The sequence below is a fragment of the Lagopus leucura genome, unplaced genomic scaffold (genome assembly GCF_019238085.1).
Source record: "Lagopus leucura isolate 7727_CA_CO unplaced genomic scaffold, USGS_WTPT01 Super-Scaffold_73, whole genome shotgun sequence".
NCBI classification, from domain to species: Eukaryota; Metazoa; Chordata; class Aves; order Galliformes; family Phasianidae; genus Lagopus; species Lagopus leucura.
Genome location: NW_024962252.1, coordinates 68,616,445 through 68,642,286, shown reverse-complemented (window position 1 = coordinate 68,642,286; position 25,842 = coordinate 68,616,445). Strand labels below are relative to the sequence as shown.

Genomic DNA, 25,842 nt, shown 5'->3' with positions numbered 1-25,842 from the left:
TCCAGGAAATACAGAAGGATCACCTCCTTCCTATCACAAAAGACACTGCACAAGACTTTACCTGCGGAGGGATGGATCTTGAACTTTTTCCTTAATGGGGAATTCATATCACCGCTCCATTGGCTGCCAGTTTGACTTCAGCTTGGAGTGGTGACACAGCATCTCATCACTGGCAATGATGCAGTCACCTTCAGCCTTGTGTTGGTTCAACAGGTCCTGAAACTTGCATACAATGTTTTTTCTGTTCCTGTGTGAGCATTCATGGGACCCAACTGGTGCAAGCTTTGTGATTTTCCACTGTTGCCACCATTGTTTCCAATGCACTGAAGCTGATATTCAGCTTGGTATACAGTTCCCTGGTTGTGATCCACTGATTTACACAGATGAGCTGATTAAGATGCTCTTCATTTTGTGGTGCAACAGAATGTGGATTGACTTTCGTATTACTGTCACCACCCACCTCCTCCCTGTGCTCACATCCACTGTTTGGTCTCCATGAATGTTCAACAAGCGTCAATGAATGTCATTTGATGCAATTTTTTTTCGCATGGAGGAATTCAATTCCACACCTGTGTTTCCTACATACTTCCTGTGTCAGATGACAATTTGTCAGACTGCCCCTCTGCTGCCATCTGTTACACAGCAACAAAATGTGGTGGGTTACTGTCAGGAAAGGTCAGTCTCTACTGCCATACCTCCAACATCCACCTCTGACTTCATGGGTCAGCATAGTAAAGCAGGAGACATTACTTTCAGAGCAGACCTTATAGACTGAGTTTTCAATTGGATTTTGAAAAGACTATACATTGAAAATAACTACAGCAATATTTGTATTCTTCTTTGCCATCTAAACAGTGTACACTTCCTGAGGGTGAAAAATACATTGTGGTTATGACAGATAAGGCATATGATTTTGGGTTGTGGTGTCCTTTTTTTTTTTTTAAAAAAAAAAACCTGCTTTGCTTTTCTGGAATTCTCAACTGTCTGATATTTTGAGCCTTTAAATTAAAAAGAATATACTCTGTATTTAATGTACAAAATAATAATTTCTGTATTTATGTTTTGTTGATCATTAGCTTTCGTGGTAAACACAAAAGCATTGTAACTTGAAGGATGGTTTGAAGACCTATTTGGCCTTAAGTAGATAACTGAAGCATATTTACTAATATTTATTTACAGTTTCCCAACCATTCTTAACATAGTAAACAAAGCTATGAATTTAGAGTGACTATACAGCCAAATTCTGCATATGTGTATGTATCTTGCTTTGGTTCTGTGGGTGATATTTTATCTGATAAGATACTGATAACCCTGCAGAACTCTAGCTTCACCGTATTCTTTTTCATTGAAGATGAAATTTTTGGCAATACATAATGATTAATATTTTTCTCTGAAAAATTCCAGATAAACAACTGTCTGTAAATTACTGTTAATAATGAAGTATTGAAAAAGAGATTAAAAAACAAAGAAACTTTGCAAAGAGATAAAGAAAAAGAGAAAAATGCATAGGTTCCTTTTTGTAAGCCCTAAGCTGCTCTCTGTTTGCTTTTTCTAATGACTGTAATATCATTAGCATTATGAATTTGCTGTTTGTGTAAAATGCCAGCTCACCTGTTCAAAGTCTGCCCAAGAACTGGAAGTCTTTTCAGTGCAAAGAAGGGTTGCTAACTTACTGAAAACGGAAGGTGGAACCAGCCTCTAGGTGTTTTAATGATGTTTCTCAGTGGCTTGAAACAAAAATATGAGGAAGTGGTGGAGGGAGAAGTGCAGAATGCTTCTGCTGCGTACTTTTTTTTTTCCTCTGGTAACTGAAGGTTAAATGAGTAGCAAACAGAATGCCTTAAACAAGATTGGTATATTGATTAAAACGCTGATTTAACAGCTCGCTTTCTCCCTTTGGAAACCTGGAAAAGATAAGCCAGCTGCTGTCTAAGAGTGTTGAGTGTCCACTGAGAGTATACTATCTATCATCACAATATGGTGATGAGAGGTGTTTTATGTTTGTGTTAATTTCCCCCACTAAATCAGTAATTATTACAATCCTGTCCCTGCTGTTTACCCCGCAGCTGTTTTTCCATTTGTCGAGAGAGCGGGTGTTCTCAGAGGACCGCACACGCTTCTATGGTGCAGAAATTGTCTCAGCTCTGGACTATCTGCATTCTGGGAAGATTGTGTACCGTGATCTCAAGGTAAAAAAAAAAGGAAAAAAAAAAAAAAAAAGTAATCAAAATTTTTGTTTTTGCAGAGACTGTTGGGACAAACACAAAGTAATTATAAAGTTGCACTCTTTAGAGTTAGTGGAGAAGAAGTCTGAGTTCAGTGTGTGTTTGCTGAAGGAACCACTTTGACACAGTAATCCACAGGCACATTGCTCAAAAAAGTGTTCCTTCATGATGCTAGTTGAAGGAGATTTAAACCTCCAATGTTTTTTATTTCCCCCTTTTAGTTACAACTTAGCTCATATTTCCAGACAAATCTCAAGTAGTTAGTGTCTCCAAATAAGGGAAATGGAGAATTGGGAAAATGTGATGGTATTCTGCATATTTCACCAAAGAAATATGTTCTTCTATGTTTTGAAAACATGTTAAATAGTTTAGCATACCTTAATAGAAGAATTTCAGCCTTAATTTTTTGTCTTTCATATACTGGGAAAAATAGATACTGCTGGAATGCATTCTGTCTTAGATTGGCAGTTGTGTTACCAGCTGTATTGCCTGAAGCTCCTTTTAAGTTGTGCTGAAGATACTCTGTGATGCAGTGTGGGCATATTCTTTGGAAAATAGTCCTGCTTTCAACGGGAACTTCTTCAAACTTACATGGGAGGAAACCCAAATTTCTATGATGAGATCATTTTGTGAAAAGCCCAAATTTTTTACATTGTCACTTTATTTGTGTGTAGCTGTGGAGCAGGAACTGAAGAGAAGAAAAATGTGGTAGGCAAGTTTTGCATGAGGCAAAAGAATTCATAGCAGAATCTGTTTTTAATAACATGGAATACTGTGACATATTGCAAATACATGCAGTAGTCTGGTTGGGGAATGATACAGCACAGTTTTTTGTTAAAATTTAAAAAATTATCTAGTGCAGCAGCCTATCCTGTTCAGAAGTACTAAGGGAATGTTTTTTTTCCTCAACACACAGTTAGAAAATCTAATGTTGGATAAAGATGGGCATATAAAGATTACAGATTTTGGACTTTGCAAAGAAGGAATCACAGATGCAGCAACTATGAAAACATTCTGTGGTACTCCAGAATACCTGGCACCTGAGGTATGATCTAGAATATACTCTTGTAACGTGGTATAAAATGTTGATTTTTCATTTAATTTTAGACTGCAGTGTTTGTATGATGAACACTGTTCGTTGTGGTTAAGAATTGACAGTCTCATTAATACTATACAGTTATAGTTTAGAATTCTGTATGCTACTGCTCTTGCTTTTTAGTGATTCTATGTATAATGATGCTATGCTTTTTAGTGTTTAATAACACCTTTAACATGTATTTTCCTTCTCATGTTTGCCTTTCTCTGATAAAGCTTTTATCTTTCAATAATTACTTCAGAAGTAATCTTCAGTCTCTCTGTCACTTGGAACATGTGATTCTACTTAACTGAGATGTGTAACTAAATTTGTGTAGTTTTCCTGGACAGGAGGGAGAAACTGAGTTTGCTGGGTTTTATCTGAACTCTCCAGATGCAGGGAGTTGAAATTTTAGACATTTCTTCTAAGCCATTGAGTATACCAACCTCAGAACTGGCTGAGGTAAATGTGTGTTGAAATGCCACCCCAGGATATTCAGCTCTGTCTTTACAGGTAGCCACTGATCAGTGTCATCTTGAGAACTACCAAAAAGATGGACATAAGAATGTTGTTTTGGTTTCCTTCACAACTCTGATTTGGGCGCTGTGGAATCTACTGTGTAAACTCAAGCAGAGGATATCAGTGAGGACTGATATTGGAGAAAATCTGTCATGGACTCTTACAGAGAGAGAGAGAGAGAGAGAAAAAAAAAAAAAAAAAAAAAAAAAAGGAAAGCCAGGGAAGTACACTCCACATTGGGTTTTTGTCCTCTTTGGCTTCAGTCAGCAGTACTGGCTGTGCTGCCTCTCCCCCACTGTTCCCAAATGCAACTCTGATACTAACATGAGAGGGAGCATTATTTCTTAATGGAAGGATCCTGCATTACCCAGTATTTCCATTTTTGCCTGTATTGGGGGATCATGAATTGATACATTAACACACGCTTGATACTGAGACAACTTTCAGGCAACTGAAAGGACTTTACAATATCACAGAATCACAGAATCGCAGTGGTGGGAAGAGTCTTCAAGAGATCATCGAGTCCAACTTCCCTGCCAAAGCAGATACCCTACAGTAGGTCATGCAGGTAGGCATCCAGGTTGGTCTTGAATATCTCCATAGATGGAGATTCCACCATCTCTCTGTGCGACCTGCTCCACTGCTCCATCACCCTTACTGTAAAGAAGTTAATGTGCATGTTAGTATGGAACTTCCTGTGTTCAAGTTTTATGTCCTTCAGCCCTGCTTTTCTTTCCAAGACACATACATCAAAAGATCCTCCACCTCTTGCAGTTGTTCAATACCACCAGCAAAATTCTGTTCAAATTGTTTTTTGAAGAAGAATGTGCATTAGTTTAGAGGAAGGAGATAAAGAGGCTCTGATTCAGCATGGCTCTTCACCCTCCTACCTTCTTGGGAGTATTGAATTCTGAGCAGCAGGAGCAGCAGCAAGCCCTGAAGCCTCTTTGAGCAAGCTGGTTAGATTGTCTTTAATTTCTCATTCTGTACCTTACAATTAAGGGATTTCTAGGAAACTGGTAGACATCACCTTCAGGATACTGGCTGTGAGATGTGGAGATGGTCAGGTTTGAGTGTTTGAGACTTCTGAGTTTGACATTTTTTCTGTGTTTACTGCAGAGGCACTCAGCATTTAAATGCATTTAAGGATTTCTGAGCTATTCTTAGCCAATTTGGAATTTAGGGCTGCTTAGATGATGTTGCTCTTTTGCCTGTTTGGCTTGGTACACTGGCCATTTTTCTTGTGTTCTGTACTCGGAATCTGTTGCAGCCATAGAAGAGCACAAAGAATGATACTATCATCTCTGCACAGACTGCAGTTGCCGTTGCCACCTCTTACTCTCTTGTTGTCTTCTTGTCAGCAGTCCTGAAAACATTCTAAGATGCAGATACCCTGTTTAGTTGCTTTCATCTACTTCTCAATATAACAGTTTTGGAAACATTACTTCTCTTCCATCAAATTTGGCAGTGGGTCGTCCTGGGTTTTAGACACCTTCCACAAGTTACTTGATCCAATTTGCCTTTCTGTTCTCTAGCTGTCCCACCCTTCTTCACCTCCCATTATGAGTATTTTTGGAGAACTTACAATGTATAAACTTATCTGGAGTGAAACTGACTCTTCATTAACCCTAGCGCAGAACTCATTCCCTTTTAGCTCAGAGATAAAGGTTTTAGAGCCAGCAACCTAGACAAAATTTAAGTTACTGAGATAGCAAGACAAGACTTAACGTATTTATCTACAAGTTCTAATTTAAAAGGATTGTGTTAGTAGTAGATGAATGGTATTAGGAAAAAAATACCCAACCTTTCCTCTGTTACTGTAGTGTTTGATCACATGAAACCATTGTGTCTATTTTCATACCTGGGACAGCTGACTGACAGGGAAACAGGGTGCTCCAGTATTTTCATGTGTTTGTGACAGGGAACTCACTTCATGTAGTTCAGATCACAGAAGCCATTACCAGAGTGCAAAGACTAATGGACTTTTGTCTAATTGCAGATCATGAGAACTTAATGTTACAGCTGGACTTCAATCATTTTACCATTGCTTTCCTAAACAGTATCACATGCTTAATGAATAAACACAGAAAACTGAGAAAGTGCTTGTACTTGTAAATACACAAGTGAGATATTTAAAAGCAGTTTGAATTTTGAAAGTTTGCAGCACGTTGTGAGGGATCGTAGACATACTAATAAGGATACACATCTCTATAATCTGCTTTCTTTAGCAGAATATTTAAGAAATGAAGCTACTTGGGCAAAGAAATAAAATTTCCTTTAGCTCAGATTATATATTTATGAAGGTAATTTCTTATATGACATTACACTTTTCTGACTCTGCATTTCAGTTCAAGTCCTTATGAGATGGCATTTCTTCAAGAAGAGTAGTCTTTTATTTAAAAATATTACTGCAAGGCCACTGCAATAGCATTTATGCAATTTACAGCCACTTATGACAATAAATAAAACCAGAATGGATTCATAGCTTTGTTGATAGGTGTGAGAAAATTTGCATGTTTTATAATTTACCAGTGCAGATGAAAGAAATGCAGTGCTATATGTTACACAATGCTTGTTTAGCCTTTTTTTTTTCTTTCTCTTTTTTAAGTCTTACTTTTAAAAAGGAGAGTGAGAGAGATCATCTGTAATTATTTCCCCGAGATTAACCAAACAAAAGGTCAAAGTCTTTTTGTTTAGAAGTAACCACTCTTCCTTCATACTTCACTAGATTTCTTATTTATACCTCTTTGGAGGGCTAAGGCTTTGATGTGTGAATGACCTAAAATCTAGAACTTGGCTGTTGGAGGTCAGTGGCTGAATTTCAGCAAGGGAGAAGCATGGTGCCTGCACAACTGGCCACACCGTCCAAGTCTGATTTGTCACAGCAAGAAACTTCCCATGCGCTACAGGAACTGAACTTGAATTTTTCTAGAATGTTGTAGTGCATATAGGTTATAAAATGCTGTAGTAGAGGCAGCTATACATTTAGCTATACGTTGGTGCAGCTGTGCATTTATTTCATTCTTACAGTGCTTGCTTCTATTGGCTCTGGATATTTACCAAAGGTAGTCTGATTAATTTTTGGACTGAGAATGTGGTGGTCTGCCACATAGCTTGTCTGATATGAGTTGAATCTAATGTATATAGGCACGGAGGGAACCACTAGGAAATAATGTATAAGGGTAGGATGAAAATCAGTGTTTTAATTTTTTGCAGGCATTATAGGAGAGCAGTGTTTTAAAGGGAGACTTCAATGCAGGTAAAAGTTGCAATAGGAATATTACTGAGGAGTTCCTTCAGTCATGGGGAAAAGCATGAAGGTGCTTGTTTGCAGGGAATCTGATGACACAAGAGGGCTGGGTCCTCTGGGTGGACATGCTGTGCAACAGAAAAAATGAAGTTGTGTAGGTAATATAGTCAAAGCCAGTTGTTTTTTTTTTTCCCGTTTTTGTTTTTGTTTTGTTTTTAATCGACAGAGAGGTGTATTTCAATAAGGTAAAGATGAGAGTAATGGGAAAGGTTAAAATCGTTTTTTTTTTTCCCGGGTAGATTAAGGTGCCAGAAAACACAGCTTAGAGATGAGAGGTTTTCTTTATTGATAAAAGTGTGGTTGTGAGTAGGAAAGCAAAGCTGAGCTGAACAAAAGACAATTGTGTTATTTTGTTAATTTTCCTTTAACAGAAAGTAATAAAGTGTTTTGCGGAGATGAAAGGCAGTCAGAATTGATGACTGAATTAATATAGAGAGGAGCAAGGTGCAAAGTTGTTGGTTTAGGAACATAGAGGTTCTGAAGGATGGAATTATTTTTGTTATGGCTTGTGCCTGTTTATCTCCTTTTCCTTCACATTTTATTTGAATTTGAAGATAATTGAGGCACCTGAGTGATTCGCTTTTTGAAATTCTGTACGGCTTTTATATGTGATAGGTATGCACCTTTGTTTTCCAGGGCTAGAACTATTGGATAGTACAGGTAAATAGGGAAGAAGAGAATGTGGGGAAAGTGAGGTAAAATAGCTGTTAAGATGTTGCTAGATGACAACCGCATTCGCAAGGCTGTAAGAACAGTAGGAACTGTAAGAGTTGGAACAATACTGCTAGGAGAAATAGTGAAAAAGAGACTTTATTTTGTCCTCTGTCTTCCATCATTCTCTACAGAACAAGTTCTCATTTGTATTTGGTTGCTTCTGGTGAACAGCCTTCTGATCGGTGGCATTTTGGCTTTATCTGAGGCAGGGGATGATTTCACTTGCTATTGGGATTCTTTTTATTCTCTTCATTTCTCTTGATTCTTTTTTCAAGAGAGGACAGAGAGACAGTACACCAAGTTGTCTATATTAGTCAAATGTATTTTAAGACCTGAAGCCTGTGGTGCTATCTCTAACAACACAAAAAAAAAGTCACATATGTAATTTTTGTAGAGTGAAGTTAATGTGTATTTGGAGGCTGGGAGGTACGTTTGTTTCTCTAGGTTCATACCTTTTTTGGTTCTTTTTATATTAAAGCTTAATTAGGAAGGACATTTACAAGCAGAAATGGATGGTGTGCTGAAGTGTGATATAGCTCTAGAAATGGACACCTCCACCCTCTGGCTGTTGTGCCTCAATAGCAATTTTCAATTACTTTGCACCTAGAAGCAGTATCTGCTGTGTGGCAAAGAATGGATTACATTTCCATGCATTTCTACTCTCGTTTGAGTTTCTTGCTTGTAATTATGGGAGTCCTTTATTCCCTGTCCTCTGGCAGGGTAGAGTGAAGACACAGGCTGTGACTGTCCAGAAGCAGCTTCTTGTAGCATCTTATCCTATGCCTCAGGCAACATTGTGCAGACAGACTCAGTCAAGATGGATGTGTGAACTCGTGTGGATATATTTCTGGGTTTTGCTCCTGTCTTTGAATATAATCTTTGTAGTGCTGAGCTAATTATGTAGTCTCAGTTTTACTGTTAGAGTACCTGATCAACTTTCCAACTGTAAAACAGTTTGAAAATCAAATGTAGCTTACATGCAAGACCCAACAAAATTAGAAGTGTTAAGTACGTTTTGGCAGTTCACTTTTATTATGCCCAGTCCTCAAATGTACCAGCAGACAATCATCTGAATGTTAGTTATTTTTCACATGCTTATGTGATCACACAAAAAGTACATGCTAAAAAGAAGCAGATGGTGACAGATGGGGAAGGTTGAATAAGGTGGTTTTGGAAACCTAGAAAAATGCACTTCTGCAATAGTGTAAAAATAAAAATTCTTTGATCGCCAAGTTAGAATGAACAAAATAGAGTACTCCTCCATCTACCCCCCCTAACAAAAATGGCAAAAAACCCCACCACAACACCCTCAAAATCTGTGGTAGAAAGAAACGGAACCTGTGAGTATTCAATGTAAATTTAGGTAAGTATATTGTACAGGGTTGTTTTGTCTAAGGATGGAACATAAATTTTTATCAGTCAGAGACTTGAAAAGGTGGAATTTATGTTTTGTCTGATTTTTAAAACAATGTATTCAAATTAATTGTTTTCCATACTCAAGAGAGTGCTGTTGGAAGAGTTGTTCTGTAACATCACGTATTTGTAGTGTTGTAAGTATGTAAGCATGTAATAATTTTCTTGGGGATAGCTGTACAACTAGAGCTAATTTGTAATGGGCAGAATTACCTCTTTATCATACAGACAGATATAAAACTGAGAAAGTAGAGAAGATATAATCAACAACAATTAAAAAAAAATCATTGTTTTCTGTGTGGATCACACAAGGACCTACCATCAGCATGAGGACTGAAGATTTGTTTATTGCCTTTCATTAGTTTAATGGAGTTTTATCATAAATATCTGTCTTGCAGAAGGAGGTTCTTCTAAAAATATTTCTGTTGATAAGATGTATTTTACTCCATAAATTAAAAACTATTTGATAAATATTTTCATTGCCATTTTCTACCAATGCTGAAGCCATAAATATTTTTTATTTTGATGTTTGTTTTCATCTATAGCATGAAGCACTGCTTCATAGAGGCGGGGAGCACCTTACTTTTGATTGTAAGCTTTTGCTTAAAACACCAAACTCTCAACTTCTCATAACCAGTACTCATTTTCCTTAACATACGTTTAGTTCACTTAGTACCAAAACACTGTAGTTATGTTGTTGTATTCTGCTTCACTCATTTTCTTCCAGCTTCAAAAGGATAGTTCAGGTTTATTTACTCTCTGTTTACCAAGATACTTCATGCATAATGTGCTTCTTATTAGAGACACAATAGAATTTATTCTACCTGTGGAAACGTGGTTCAGTGTTGGTGTGTGCTCTTGAATAGCTGTCTGTTGTATATTTGGCTATGTTTTAATTCTGGGTGAAGACCGGTGGGGAGTGGGAGGAGAAAGAGCATCTATGCCTGAAAATATTTTCTCTTCTGATTTGCGTGGCTTTTACAATAAGGAATTTTCTCCTTACAGTAGAATCCCAAATAATTTTTATGTTGAAAGAAAATGGACATGCAATTTTTTTTTAATCTTGAGATGCTGGTACCTCAAATGTGACCTTTTTTTTCTCATTGGTATCACTTAATACATTCTAGTGTGCTACGGTGTCATCTTACACGCCCAAGTCGTCAAAAACCTAGTGATTTCAGTTGGAGCATTTTTGTCAGCTTGGCATTGCCAGCAGAGCCCTGGGGTGAACGTGATGGAATGTGGACAAGGGAAGGTATCCAGAGCATTTGCAATCAGCAGCATCAGAATCAAAAATGGGGGTATGAAAGCATCGCTTAGTTATGCATACGGACGAGCTGCTGCAGCAACAGATAAATTAGCACAAGAGGTGGACGTTCTCCTGAAACCAGATAACCAGTGACATACCATGAATTTGAATTTTTGTGCAATCTGGTTAATCTCACCAGGCACAAAAGCTAATTGTCCACATGCACTATCAGACTTCTCAAGGGGAAAGACGTAACAAATATGCAAAAATAATAAAACAAACAGAGGACTAGAAAGCAGAGTAGCTCAGCATTTGCTAAAAATAAACCATTGTATTCAAACCAGAACTGTAAAGCAGAGTGCAATTTTCTGATAAAAAACACATTCTTGTTTAAAGCAAGAAAGTATGGCGATTCTTATAAAGACTCTCAATAGTGCACTTGACATTTTTTTCAATAATTTTCATTTAATCAATACAAACATTATTTCTATCTCAGCATAAGCCTTCAGTTTTTCTGAGAGCAATGAACAATAAACAAAAGCTGAATAAATGCTGTTTACTGTGGGTAAAAAATCAAAATGCTTTCATCAAGAATGACAAGCAACCAGAAAAAAATTATCACAATATTGTCATTATTCGTTATTTCTTACATCTTGCATTTTATGTTAATGCATATTGTGGAGTGCACTGCCAGTACCGTGGTAATGGAGATATGAGGACGTCTGCAGATTCTCTTATGATGGTTCCTAAATGTGTATCATATTTGGCAAACATACCTTTATGTGGGAAGAATTTTTTAACATTTAGGGTAAATGTCTGTTTCTGTAAAGAAATGTTTATAACCTTAGTTTGTTAGTGCTAGGCCATAAACTTTGCTTCAGTGCCTACTGCAATCAATAGAAAGTTTTAGCAAATATACTTTTCAACTTTTGTTGAATATGTGGATGAATATTTGTTAGCAGACCAACAACTGTAGCAATAAAAATGCGTGAAGGGTTACCAGAAATGCTTAGGTAACATACACTTCACCTGAACCGTAAACTTAATTAAAAACAGGTTTTTCCCCTTGAATTAACAGTACATTGGTGTATCCAAGTTCTCAGTTTTCTATCACAACATAGGTGTGCAGACAGTTTGTTTAGATGTTTAAATCTTTTCCCATCTGTTCTGACAAAATTATTGATTGAGTAAGCTATTTATTTTTAATGTCCTATTGTACAGCCTGTATATAGTATATTAACAGTAATCAAAACTAGGTCAAAAATGTTACTGGTTTTCCAGTGAGTCGCCTTGGTTATCTAGCACAAAGTACCCGATAGTTATGATAGTGTTATTTTAAAGATAAAACCCAATATTGACAGCCATTTGTAGAAGATCGACAGTGAATTGTACTAAGCCTTTCATTCACAGTTATTCCTGTGTTTGTCTACATTTTTAGAGTCCAGAAGTTACAGCAATGAATTAATTCTTAGTGATCTGTGGGAAGTATATTTCCTGTCTGTGTGAATTTCTGCTTTGCAATCAAAAACCTTCCAGAGGACATCATCACATATATTTTGTTTCAAGAAAATTCAGAAGAACTGAATTAAGAGGTTTTCTGTGTTCAGTCTGTGGCCAGGGCAGTCACAACCTGTGCAGTGCTATGCAATTATTGACATATCGGAGAATCCTGGTTTCACCAAAGTAAAGAGGAAATACATGATTGACTTCAGATGGTCATAGGTTTCACTTATGTAGACTGCTACCCTTCAAAAGATTTTCACAGAATCATGTAAAAGCATGGCTTGTGCTTGTGTCAGATTTGACTTCTTTAATTATTGCCTTAGTTTCTGCCCCAATACTGTAAATAAAAGTTTGCAGATGTATCTCAAGTTGCAGCAGCAGAGAAAACTTTTGACTCCAGCTACTGAAGATGTAAAGAGAATATATTCTTTTTTTCTAAGTTTTACCATTAATTAATTGGGCATGCAATTGTATGGATTGCAGTGTATTACTGCAGGTTACTGATTTGCCCAGTACCTCTAAAACATCCATGAAAGCTCAGAAGTGTCTGCATGTGCCTGGAAACAGATGCATGACTAATGTTTCTTGGTTGTTAGAAAGTCTGTATGCTACTTAACATCTTGTGTTTTTATCTAAAACTAGAAATATACAAATCTTACTAGCACTTCTGAAGATTTTTTTAAAAAAGCATTCATATAAATGCAGACTCTGTCCACTTACTGCAGCTGTAAGTTTTAGAGCAGCATCAGTGCCCATAAAAATGAAATGGTTTCAGTGCAGTGATTAGTTTTAGAGCACTTTTGTAGTGCCTGAGCACTCCAGAGAAACACAGGTTGGGAAGAGAATTGGGCCCTCCATCTTTCCATTAGGTGTGAAGATGGCTATTGCAGCTCTCTGCATGAGCAGGAGTAACAGTGAGAGTCCGCACAGCTCCTGTGATGAGGACTGCGGGCTCTTGCAGCAATGTAAGGACTCAGGTCCCAAGGTGACTTACAAATAGCCCAGGGTAAAACTTTTCTTTCCGATGCAGCGTGTTGCAAAACTTTGACATGGCAAGTGAAAAGATGTGGGAGCATGTGTCAGGTCAGTACTGCCTCTGGAAGAACCTGTTACTGAACTAGAGCCTGAAACACAAAGGGAGTGAGAAACATTCAAGTAGTAAAAATGAAATAAATTCCTGGGTTTTATTTCCTGTGATCTATGGTATCATTCAGACTGAACCTCCGTGAGCCCACCTCATGCTTTACTTGACACGGGGCACAGTAGTGATGTGGGGTGTGAAACGGGGATGACTGACTGTAATGTTATCCAGATGCTGAAGTCGTATCACACTGCAGCTCTCATCTCCTAAAACCTCACCTAGATCTTGACGAGGTGGCTTGGGCCCATGTGGTAGTGGTAGGAGAAGCAGATAAAGGAAGGGAATTCATGTCCTCAAATGATCTGGCGGCTTTAATTTTGGGGAAGAAAGCGTGGAACTTCATCTGTATGAAAGTGCACCTGACTGGATGTGTACTCAGTGTAGCTGCTCTTCCTGTGGCTTATGAGATGCGTACGATCCTCCTGTTTCATAGCCCTAGAAAATAAAGCATTGCTTTATAACAAGCACCAAAGTGGAGGAGCTTGTGCCTTGATGATGGTTTTGATGGGTCTGCTGCCTTTTCTGCTGTGACCTGACAGAGTTGTTAGAACAGTCTATTGTTTTAAATATAGATTCGTGTGCCCTTACAGGATACAGGATGGATGGAGATAGTGGAGATGGCTTTAAAGGATGGTACACAGGGGCTAAGAGATCAAAATTTGCACTGTGGCTGTGGCTGGGCAGGTGCTTAGGCAGGTATACCTCACATATGCTGGAAGGTTGCAAGGGCTGTGACAGCCTAAGGAGGCCATTCTAAAAGCAGATAACCATCTCATGATATGCAAAAGATCGTATTACTCATAGGTACAAATGTGCAACTGTATGTCATGTTCATTTAGCATTGAGCTGAAGCTTTTGTCTTTCATGACCTTTGTTCAGTGTTAGAAAAAACAAGTCCCTCAAATACAAAAGACTGTAATGCCAGGGTAGCGTGTTTAGATTTGTTCTTGTGCCCACTCTAGTTGTATGGATTTGATTACAGAAGTTGCTAAAATTCCATTGATTTCTCAGTTTGCAAACCTTTAGATTTCTTAAAACCATGGAAGAATAGAAACCACAGAGTACTTTAAATGCGCACAATTATTTTTTTTTCTGTGAATGCATAATGCACAGTTTTATTCCATTTATATTAAAATAAATGGAACTGCTTTTTTCTTCCTTGACGCTGTTTTCAGGCTGCTTTCCTTTTCGTAAGCAAAACCCTTCTGATGCTCTTGCTCGTCTGGCTGGCTGTAAACCAGGTATTTAAATAAAAATAAAGAGTTGCCAGTTTTGCCAGCTGGGGATGAGAACCCGGCTGGTGATATGCGGGTTCAGGAGGCAGTTAATCCAGCTTTTATGCTTTTTTATGATTTTATGTAAAAAGAGGTTAAAAATCACATTTGGCTCTTCCTTTGTACCACTGTTTTGTTGCTGTTGTGGGAATGCAGCAAAAGGTTGCTCGTACTTTTTATTATTATTAGGTAAAGCCCAGCATAAATTAGGTAAAACCCCAGATCTGGTTTGTTTTAGCTGTTGGGCATGTGATTTGCCTCACTCGGAGAATGAAATGCTTTATATTCCCATTGCGTGCTTTTGTAAGTCACACGTGCAAACCACACCTCGGCTCACTTGTAAAAAGCTCCACCACTGCCTCACGATTTTTTGTATTTTACCAGCTTCTAAAGAGAAGAATAACTAATGGTACAAATAGGAGAAATGGTAACGATGCTAAAACATGTATTAGAAAAACACATAATGCTTTTATATGTGGCAGAAGAAGTGGTGATTTAAAGACAAGTGCCACAGATTTCGTATACAGTTTTTCAGCAAATAGCTTACAGTGTGCTGGAACTCATAAAATGTTTAATTAATTTTAAAATGCTGGAATTATTTTAGTTCCTTTTGTCACATGTACTCACTCAGATAATTTGTTGTGTTTTACACTTTCCAAAATTTCACCCTCTATTTGGAAATATCAGTGATGTAACGAATCTGTGTGTTTTGGCATGGTTGTAAATAGTATGTGTTAATGTGTTAATATTTATGATTTTTTAATCTTATATACACAAGAGGGATTTGTAATACATTTCTTTCCATCGCATTCCTATTACTAATCCTTAAAGATCATGAAAATTAGGAATATGAATGCATTAATTACTGTGGGATCATCAAAATTGCCGTTCTGCATTTTACTTCTGCTACTAACATGTACCAGACACTTAGAAGCAGGATTGGGTTTACTGGGGGAGAAAAAGGAGATGGCAGATAAACAAGCTCTACACTCTTACTGGGACTGCCCATTGTCAGGCACATGTCCTTGGAGGACATGGTGTGGCCATGGCCGCTCAGTGTCCCCAGATGGGTGCAGGCTGTGCCTGCCGTTGCTTTAGAGGAAATTGCTGGAAGTCTTCTTATGCTTTTTTGACAGTCACAAGATAATCTGCTCACGGATAAAGTTTATAGCTTATCTGCTAGAGGTTGCCTTATTCCTTAAAGCCTGAAGGCATTACTAGATGTCACCAGGCTTTCCCTGGCATGTGTCTAGATGACTGTTCCTGTGTGTCTGCTTCCTATTTGAGTCTGGGTGAGTGCTTGGCAGTTTTGTTTGCATGTGACAGTGACTTGTAAAAGGTATTTTGTTCTCTATAGGTTAATATATATGTATTTTTAAATCAGTTGTATGCATATTATGTCTTTCAGAAACTGCCTTTAAATGATACAAAAATGATGGAGAATTCTTTAGGACTTTCTAAATGGAGTCCAACTATTTTTGTTTCATCTATTTGGTCTTTCTTACTGTTTACTATTTAAGTGTAATTTCTTGTTTTAAGGTTTTTTGCCTTTATATTGCTGTATCTTTATTCAGCACATGTTGGCAACTGAGGCACATGCAGTACCTTCTATGTTAGCACTTATTAACTTCCAATTTTTACAACCTTTTTAGTGCAAGGATGTGATCTCCTTATAATACACAGAAATCTGAATTATACACCCATGCAGTAGCCTTTAGTTTCTTTTTTGTAAATGCTTACGTTGTGGGTGTATAATGCTGTTATTTCACTTCCATTGCTGTAATGCAAGATTAAGATCTACTGAGATCAAAATATACCATTTAGATTTTTTATTCCAATTCTCTGAGGCTGCTGGAGGAAGCCTGTGGAGTTGGTCAGTTTTTAAGACTCACAACATTGGAGGCATTATCATTTTAACAAATGTCACAAACTGATTTGTGTGATCGTATAATATCATGCATACACACCCAGTGTCGTGGTTAATGTACCATGTGAACGTCGCTGTGTTTCTGTGCACTCGTACTATTCAGCTGCTTTGGATTACCTCATGGAACTGCATGGAATTGTCAGGAAAAATGCTTTGAGGGTTCTTAGTATAAACACAGTAGAAGCAAAGAAGCTAAGCTTCTTTCAGTAAGAGAAGGGTGTTTCTCAGTTTCAGGCTTTATTCTGGCAGGTGGGATAAAGAGAGGAAGTGGCTGATCAAGGAGATGCCTCACATCCTCTCCATGAAGAACGCTAACTGCGACTGCAGTGCCAGCAGATGAAGTGTCTCTTCCTAAAACTGCGAATAAATGGGATGGTAGAAGACATAGAAAAGGGGAAAAAGCAGTCATGGCAATTTTGAGGAGACCGTTCTCAATTGTATGTTTTGCTTGTTTCTGATGATTGCACACGGGATAACAGCACAGACCGTAGTATATCTGTAATTGCAGTGAACTCAGGTGTATGGGTCAGTGCTGCAGTTGCGTATATTGGGTCTGAGTTCTGTCAGTCCTTGTTACACACTGTGGAAATGAAGTCTACAAAAGATACTCGTATAAAGATACATCAAATAAGCTGAAATGATCCCATCTGAAATAGCACATGTTTTACAGCTGGCTTTGCTTTCTGTCTTAGGTGTTGGAAGATAATGACTATGGTCGTGCAGTGGACTGGTGGGGATTAGGAGTTGTCATGTATGAAATGATGTGTGGAAGATTGCCTTTCTACAACCAAGATCACGAGAAACTATTTGAACTGATACTAATGGAGGACATAAAATTTCCTCGAACTCTATCTGCAGATGCAAAATCATTACTTTCAGGCCTACTGATAAAAGATCCAAATAAGCGGTAAGTGAAATTACTTGGGTACATAGCCATAAAAAAAATAGTTTAAATTCTTAAAGGAAAAATAGGCCACTGGTGCCTGGTCTTTCTAACTGAAGGACCAGTCATAAGAAGGGGCCATATACAGCCATACAACCTCAAATTTCCACTTAGGATATACAACAGTGAGATCGATAAGCAGAAGGAGGAAAGAGACTTGGATGAGAACACTTTTAAAATCATCCACAGCAAACACAAGGAAGTTTTCAGGTTTAGGTTATGTACTGGAACAAAATGAGATCTATGTAGTGTTTGTCACAGTATGATTTAACCCTAAGTTGGTTACATAGTCTAATGGAAATGCTCCACTTTTTCTTTTGGTGTGATCATGCGTGAGGACACATAAAGACTGCCACAGCAAAGTTGCATTAAAGCATATAAATAGATCACAGATCATGTAAACTACAAATTGATAATGCATCCTCTGAGTGAGATTTAAATGCAGTGGTTTAAAAGTGAGCATTGCCTACCTGCTTCTTGTGCACCTTTCAGCAGAATTGCTGTTTAGGAAAGCTGTCTTCCAATGGTTCCTGCACTCCATCCTCAATCTCTAGACAAGAAGTTTTCTGTAGCAAGGATGTGCTCACGGGTACTCAGAGCAGGACCAGTTTCGGTGCCCCTCAGTGGGATTTGCCTGTGCTTAGCCAGGTGCAGCAGCTGACACAGCACAAGTGGTCATCATTTTTGTTGCTGCCCATCAACATCTGTTTTAATGAAGTTTATTGTATGTAGTAAAAGGAAACTATGACCAACCAAATAAATGCATGTAATGTAAGAATTTGTCTCTGTAGTAATTGCTATTGCATTTTAACCTCCAAACAATTTGATTTATGAAATATATTAGCCTTTAGATTTGAAAAGATACTTTCCTGTAATTAATCTTTGCAGGCAGTAGTATGTATTATAGACTTCTGTTTACTTCAGCTTATTCATGTTCAAGTTTCAGTGCTAGCTACTGATAAATTGGGAGAAAGCACAGAGATTAACTGCAGCTCTGCTCTTCTCTGAACGTCTGGATGGGAAGATACTGAAGGAAGTCTGAAGAGTGCAGGCAGACTGGGATGCTCAGAGATGTGGAGAATTATATGAGTGGTTGAGAAACGGAAGAATACAGCGTAGAAATAAGTTTATGCCCAGTCACTGCAGGGCTGAGATGGTAGTGCAGAATATTTCTGTAATTTTGAGAATTGTTGCTCCTTTCCTTGCTTTTAAAACTTCTCTTTATATCTTTAGCAGTTCATTTTAATGAAACACAAACTGCCTGTGTCATTCTATTTGTTGACAACATACAAAGCTGTTTGTTAGTTTAGATTTTTTTTTCTGTTGCAACTACTGTCAGTTATGCCATGGGATAGCTAGACCGGGAAGATGCTAGATCAGAGCTGAGCAGTCTTAAAAGTCCACCTGCTTTGAAAGGGGCAGAGGTCCCAAATGGCTCTGTCTCCACCAACAGCAAGCTAAGGGAGCTCACTGAAACTGATGTTGAATCAAGTTTGACTTCTAAAGCAAAAAAGCTGCCGGTTCTTTGTTGTTTTCTCCTTGTGGGGTTAGTTTTCTTTCAGGTTAGTGAGCTGACTCCAGCTCTCAGCCTCCAGTGAGCATCACAGTCAGTGGATGCGATGCTGTGGATGAAAGTGAGGGGAGATGGATGGGCAGGGATGGGACCCTTTTTCCTGGCAGCAGTGTCTGCTTATGGGAGCTCAATCCACCTTGTGTGGGTTCACCTGGAGTAGTTGCAATTTGCTTCCAGAGATGATACGCCAGAGTCTGGCTTTGGCAAGCTGTGGGCTGCAGCAAATAGTGTGGTTATTTACAGTGGCCTTTAAATAACCTTCTCAGCAGGCCTACAATTTATTAATTTATACTAATTAACTCAGATTGAGGCTATTTTATGGTAATTGGTTAATTGTTACAGCACCCAGATGCAACAGCAGCACACACTTTATAAAAATGATGTGTCAGTCATTACTAATTCAGTGCTTGGCACCTCCCTGGTAAAATTCTGTGTCAGCTTTGTTGGGTTAGTTTTGGTTTTTAATGGTGCCAGATCTTTAGTTAGTCTTTCAAGAAAACTCAAGAATGCCTTTGAATGAAAACTCATTGTGGACAGTAATAAACACGATGATTGGAATAATCAAGTAGAACAGAACATTATTTGGGTGCTTTTGTTAACACTTTTTATCTTGAATTCATATTACATAGGGGAGAATATCAGATTGAACAGGTGAGAGTTGTTCCCAGATATTGAAAAACAAATGGTCTCTTGTCTAACAATCATGATAATTTAATCTCCTTTTAGGAGTAGAACTTGTTTAATATGGGCTTTTTTTTATTCTCTGTCTAGACTTGGTGGAGGCCCAGATGATGCAAAAGAAATCATGCGTCACAGTTTCTTTGCTGGAGTAAACTGGCAAGATGTATATGATAAAAAGGTATGTGCTTATATGATGCTGAATAACCTGGCTTCTGTCCTGGGACTGTTGCATGTTTTTCATTGCAGCTTTTCATGTTAGTACAAATAAATAATTATTCTGAGCCAGGTGAACTACTTTCATCTTTTGGTTTTCATTAGTGATATGTCACTGGACCACAAGTAAATGTTGCTAATCAGACTGAAGTCAGCAAAGATTTCCCTCCTGTTACGTGACCTCCCAAGCTTTTTTCCTTTTTTTTTTTATTTCTGAGTGTTCAAATGAAAAATAATTGTACGAATCAGGACATGGAAAGAATAGATTTTTTTTTTTCTGAATTGTGTTTTTGCCTTATATTGAATTGTTGCAACAAAGCAATTGAAAAGATTCGTAGCAGAAATCAACTTTCTGATTATTTGTGTTTAAGTAGAAATCTCTTAAAAAGTAATTTTTAGAGAGAGACCTAGCGTTAAAATTCTGAGCTAGAACAGCTTGTGGAGAAAGAGAGTGCTGGGAATTGAATTTGAACAGTTTTATCTAAACAGTCCTATTCCTATAATGATCACCACATTGGGGATGATTTTGTAATTAATGTATCTTACTGAGTAACGGAATTCAATTTGATTTACGTTCTTTTATATACGTAAGCTGATTTGTTCTCAGCACTTGTTTGAGAAGTTTCTTGTTGCTATAAAGCCCATCTATTTTGATAGTCTTTTTTTCCTGTGCTTCCCCCCCCCCCCCCAACTGTTCTATACTGTTAATCTGCCAGTTGAGCTGTGTAATTTAAAAATTTTCCTCTTTTGCTTTGTTCGAAAAAAAGAAAATGGAAGACATACGAATGAGCAGAATATGTTTATGCTCCAATGTCAGTGCTGCAAACTGTTTTTTCAGTTGTTGTTGAACTGGAATTTTAAAAATGTGTGGTTGTTGGTGTGGTATTTCTCTGACAAATACCAGAATTGAAATGAGAACCTTATATTATGATACAAAATATGGTACTCTCTGAAGTTACTTGATCCAAGTGTGATTTTTTTCCCTGGCAGAATGGTGATGTTTCAAGAAACTTCTAAATAAATAACCTTAACGAGTGTATTAACCATGTTACTTTATGAGCTCAGAATGGTTGGTTGTTTTTAGGCAGTTGCAGGGAAGCACTCTGAGGATAAAATCTAAAACTCCAAACTGAGGACAGAGAATAGATTGCATTGCACAGTGCTGGGAGAGGATGAGAAAGAAAAAGCCGTTTCATTACTCTCACTCCATCAAAAAAGTTTTCATGCCAATTTTAGATTAAAACAGAACTTTCAATTCTACGCTGTTCAACATCAAGCTTAGTTCTTACAATACAGATCCTCTTAACTTTTAAGTGCAGGCTCTGAATATTTCCAAATCAACACGGCAAGTGTTTTTTCCATCCTAATCTTATTCCGTGCTGTTAAAATAAATGGAGGTATTTTGCTTCGACATAAATGCAGGTATTTTGCTTTTCTGCCTGTGGAGGTGGACATGGCTTGTTGGAATGTGGTAACTGGAGAGATGGCAGTCACTCTGTGTTTACCCTTTCCACTGCTGCTTTGAGAAACTAAATTTGCTACTGGAAGATGAATTGGATTTCCTCAGTTAACTTCCAGGACCAGAGGAATTATTTTTGTGCAGTATTGGCACACAGTGTGTTCTTTATGGAAAAATAGCTCATTAAAATTAGTTCAGACAGTATGTTTTTCTATTTAATTCAAAAATAGTTGTATTGCTATTGTAAAGCCTTTTGTCTGGTAGGTTCAGAAGTCCAGGCATTCCTTCTGTGCAGACGCTGTCTTATCAGTTCTGAAGTATGCAGAGTGCAAGACGGTGTTCTGAAATGTGAACTTCTAGCATAATAATAAGCTTAATGAACTTAAACCAAGTATTTTTATTACAGTGCTTGTGAGAAGGTTTTTGAGGGTTTGCTATGTGGTACAGTTTCTAAAACAACTCAGGAGTGTGCATCGAACAAATTTGGTTTTCAAATAGCTTTATCCAATGCTTGCTTCTGTTGCTGTTTATTATTAGTAGTACAGATTTCAGTAGTAGGGTCACTTGATGAAATTTATAGTTGATATAATTATTTGCATAGTAGAGATATTTCACAGCATTCTTTTTTGAGGTTTATGCACCATGAAACTGTTATTTTCTGGCTGCATTTCAAGCATGTGTTTCTCGTAGTAATGAAGGAACTGAAGTTTGCATTCAGACTAATAGAAAACAAAAAATCATGTGCATTCCAAGTAGATTCAGGGGAATCATTTTGTACATGTGTGTGCTGTACCACCGTGCCGCTGATTTTGATCATTTCTACTCGAGATTGAGTACATCTCTGTACTTACCAGGTTATCACTTCATGAGTGTGATTGGAGGCAGCATTATGTGTCTGTAAACTTGGAGTGCTTCACAGCAAACACGAGCTCTGTCAGGTCAAAGGGATCCAAATGGTCGAATGGAATTATTAGCTCGCTGATACTGCTAACTAATTAAACTAATTTGGTACTTTGCAGTGATAGTAAAATAGTGTATGGTACATTCTGGAGCAGAGAAGGTCGTTGACTTTAAATGAAAAATGTATAGTGCTTAGCATTTGTGGTCAGATGTATTTATATTTGGCAGAAAAATCATGAAGGCATATGAAAGAGGGCAGTCTATGCCAGCTTCTTCCTGTGACCAGCTCAACCCTGATGAGTTTTCATTTCTGTGCCTGACTATGAGAAATTGAATAGTTTGGCAAACTCTGAGGACTTCAAAAGCTCGTACACTTCTAAATAAATCATTTGTTTTATTTTTAGCTAGGACTGGGAAGCTTTTTGACATTGCTGTTACTCATTTAGGAATTGTTTTAGGGTGCTTTTATTTGGATTGCAGAAATATTCTGAAATTGTCAGATGTTCTATCTAGGATCTTTCACTGAACAAAAACCACATGGGCATTAGTTTGAAGGTAGGAATTAGGGTATGTGTTCAGGTGTACAGCTTGAAGCACTCAGGTGGCCCCCGTCAGAGGACATCCAGACCTCTTGGCAAAGCCTGGGTTTCCTCCTGTATGTAATAGGGATGGAAAGGAAGAAGAGGCTGGACAGGAATTTGGGCTGAGTTACATATGTCTTATGATTTCTTAGTCTCTCTGACTATTCTTGAAGCAAATTTCTCTGCTAGTGCTGGGAAGGTAGTGGGGCAAGTGGCAGGGATGATTACAGCCCTGCTGAGCACAAGGACACCTCTCCAGCAGGTCAGGCAGCTGTGAAATGCTGGTCCTCAGCCTCCAGCCTCAGCCTCCAGCCTGTGCTTTTCTTAAGGCACAACCACAACAGAAGATGAAATGCCATGATTAAAACCCTGTGTTTAAATCTGGCAAAATCTGCAACATAAGTATAATGCAGAATGCGTATTTAGGTACTTTCACTGGTCAGATTTTAAGGGAAGAGGTAGGAGGGAAATAGGAAAACGCCAGCATCTGGTTTTAAGCAGTTGCTATGTGAGTCATGCTATTTTGGTACGATTACCTGCTGTGTAATAAAGCCTGTAGAAATGACCCATTACTTGCTTTTGTGTTGTTGCCATACAAAGTAGTGAAAACATCAGAAATCCGCTAAGCAGGCTGATCTTTTCAATGTGCTCCAGTAATACTTGCTATATGTAGACCTTATGATTGATTGCCACCTTTTTGCTTAGCTGCTAGAATTTACAGAAGGCAGAGTATAGCATAAAGGTGTTTGATTCAAAAACAAGCTGTTCTCATTGCAGCTCTGAGGAAAAAAGTTCATCTGTGGGCAAAACCCTGATGAACCAGCGGTGTCCTTCCACTGCTGAAATCCCATCTCTGCCACCTCCTCCGCTGCTCAGAAGCACTTCCAACCCCATCCCACATGTAGTTTCTTACTGGGGTTCAGGGCCACTTCCAGCTCTGTGCTGTCCTGTGCTTTGAATCTCAACTGAGGTTCCTGTCATTCTCTTAGAGGTTGGGTGTGGGATGGGGTGGGAATGGCTGTCTCCTACTCCATAAGCTCAATTTGGTGGTTTTGGTAGGATTTTCCTCCATCATGGTGTGTTTGCCCAGCCATTCAGAATTTCTGGGGAAAGGACATCCAGGTAGACAGAGTGCAAAATCTTGTCAGCTCCTGTTTCCTTTGGTAACTGAGCTATTTTCAGAAAAAGGATCAAAAAATGTTGTTAGGAAAGGAAAACAAGTACTTTAAAAGACAAATTTTTATGGAAATATTCTTGACAATCTAGTGTTGAAAGTCTGAGCTAAGGCTTTGGGTACTAGTAATGCCTGCATGATCTTTAGGATCATGAAGTTTGTTAGTATCTGCAGGATATTTAAGATCACCAAGGGAGCTTAAAAGACATATGAATGAGAGAACGCATTAACAGATACACATCAGAAAAAAATCAAATCTAAAGATAGACTTTGCTAGTGTCTTATTAAAACGCTTAATTGTGTTATTTTGTTGTTATTGCTTTGTTGTTATTTCAGTTTCAATAAAAATAGTCTGTTTACTTGCAATGTCTTGCAGTGAGTTATGTAGTATGTTGAGTTGGGAAGGCTGTAAACTGTGACATGTTTCCAGCACTTAAAGTTGAGTGTGCTTGTGGTGAAATGGAAAGGTGTATTTCAGTGCTGTGACCCCATTCTCCTCTCACTGTCCTGCTGTTCTCAATAGGTTAATCTGACTCTTTGGTTTGATTCTTGACAATCACAGCTCTGTGTAGTTCTCCAGTAAAGTTCAACATAGATGGAAGTTCGATTTCTGGACATCAGATGTTGAACACTTAACTACCAACGTATAATTAACTTCTGTAGCCGGGAAGAACTGTAGCATTTGACACAGGTTTTGACATGTATCAGACCTAAATAATAAACTAACTGGCAACTGTTGAAATGCAGCATTTGATGGCAGTGCAAGGCATTACTGAAATATATTTTGTATTAGAGAAACAACTGCATTTTCAAAATGTGTAAACTCTGAGGAACAAAGAATTTTTGTCATACACTGTGATTTGTTAGTATAGAAGAGGAAAACACATTGGGATGCAGCAGTGATCTTGTTTTTGATTGAACAAATCAGAATGTCATACTGAAGTTGAACCACAGATGTAAGATTCAAATCGTTATCCCTTGTGAATAAAAACAGAACCTGGACAACAGTGCTCACTTCTTTACATTGATACAATACTTAAAGAATTCGTGTTTGTGAGTTTTGAGGTTATAATCCACTTACATAGTTTATTTAAATAGCGCGAACAATTCAGAGAGGGTGGTGTACAGCTGCACCTCTTCCTCCTTTAGCACTTCATCTCAGAGTGGTTTTCAGCTGTTGGTGGGTGGGATTCTTGTGGCTTCGATAATTTTGAGTTCATTGGAAGGAAAATTCCTTTTAAATTAAAAGGAGAGGGACAATAACAATTCTTAAGCATCTCATTTTTCACTTGACAGGTCGAGTACGTCACAGACACTCTAAAGCAGCTCAGGTCACTTCCCATATGATCCAAGACAAATGTTTCCTGTCAGGTTGTATTTGAGCTAATAACATGTATATTTCCTCTTGTACAGAAGTACTAGTGTAGCTGTTACATCAGCATGAAAAAGCTCAAACACAGAGGCTGCCTGTTCATTTCTATGTGATTGAAGTACTCAGGTGCCTACCTGCCCCTTGTGTTCCCCCAAGAGGTGGGTGACAAGTTTTCTGGGTCTTGAACTGTGGGAAAACAGTGGTGTTCCTCACGTGTTACTCTTGATGGATGCCAAATGGAAATGCCATAATATACGATAATGAAAATACTAAGAATTTGATACTGCTTCTGCTGTCATTTCTAACATTAAGCCTTGGAAATGTCTGGGGTAGATTCAGATTGACAGGTATGAAATTGGATTTGTCTTAAACATCACCTCTTACAGACAGTTAACTCAGTGCTGAATTTAGTCTTTCATTTCTTTATTTGCACACGTGTACGTATGTACACATACATGTGTTTGTGTGTGTGTGTGTATAATACACAATAATAATGAACGCACAAAACGTGTGTTTTTTGGTCCTTAGAGTCAATTGCTGAAGACAGAGTCTCCTCTCTGGTTGAAGGGTCTGCCTGAAATGGAACAAAGTGTTAG

General features: G+C 38.1%; 1 protein-coding gene across 2 annotated transcripts in view; it reads left to right on the top strand.

The window, feature by feature from the left end:
- The window catches only part of AKT3 (AKT serine/threonine kinase 3), a 152,928-nt gene that overhangs the window by 111,188 nt on the left and 15,898 nt on the right, over window positions 1-25,842 (top strand). For both annotated transcript variants that reach the window (XM_042862199.1, XM_042862198.1), the window contains exons 9-12: window positions 2,067-2,189; window positions 3,142-3,270; window positions 17,043-17,257; window positions 19,638-19,725. In XM_042862199.1, coding sequence (XP_042718133.1) covers window positions 2,067-2,189; window positions 3,142-3,270; window positions 17,043-17,257; window positions 19,638-19,725 — 555 coding nt within the window. The remainder of the gene's footprint in view (window positions 1-2,066; window positions 2,190-3,141; window positions 3,271-17,042; window positions 17,258-19,637; window positions 19,726-25,842) is intronic.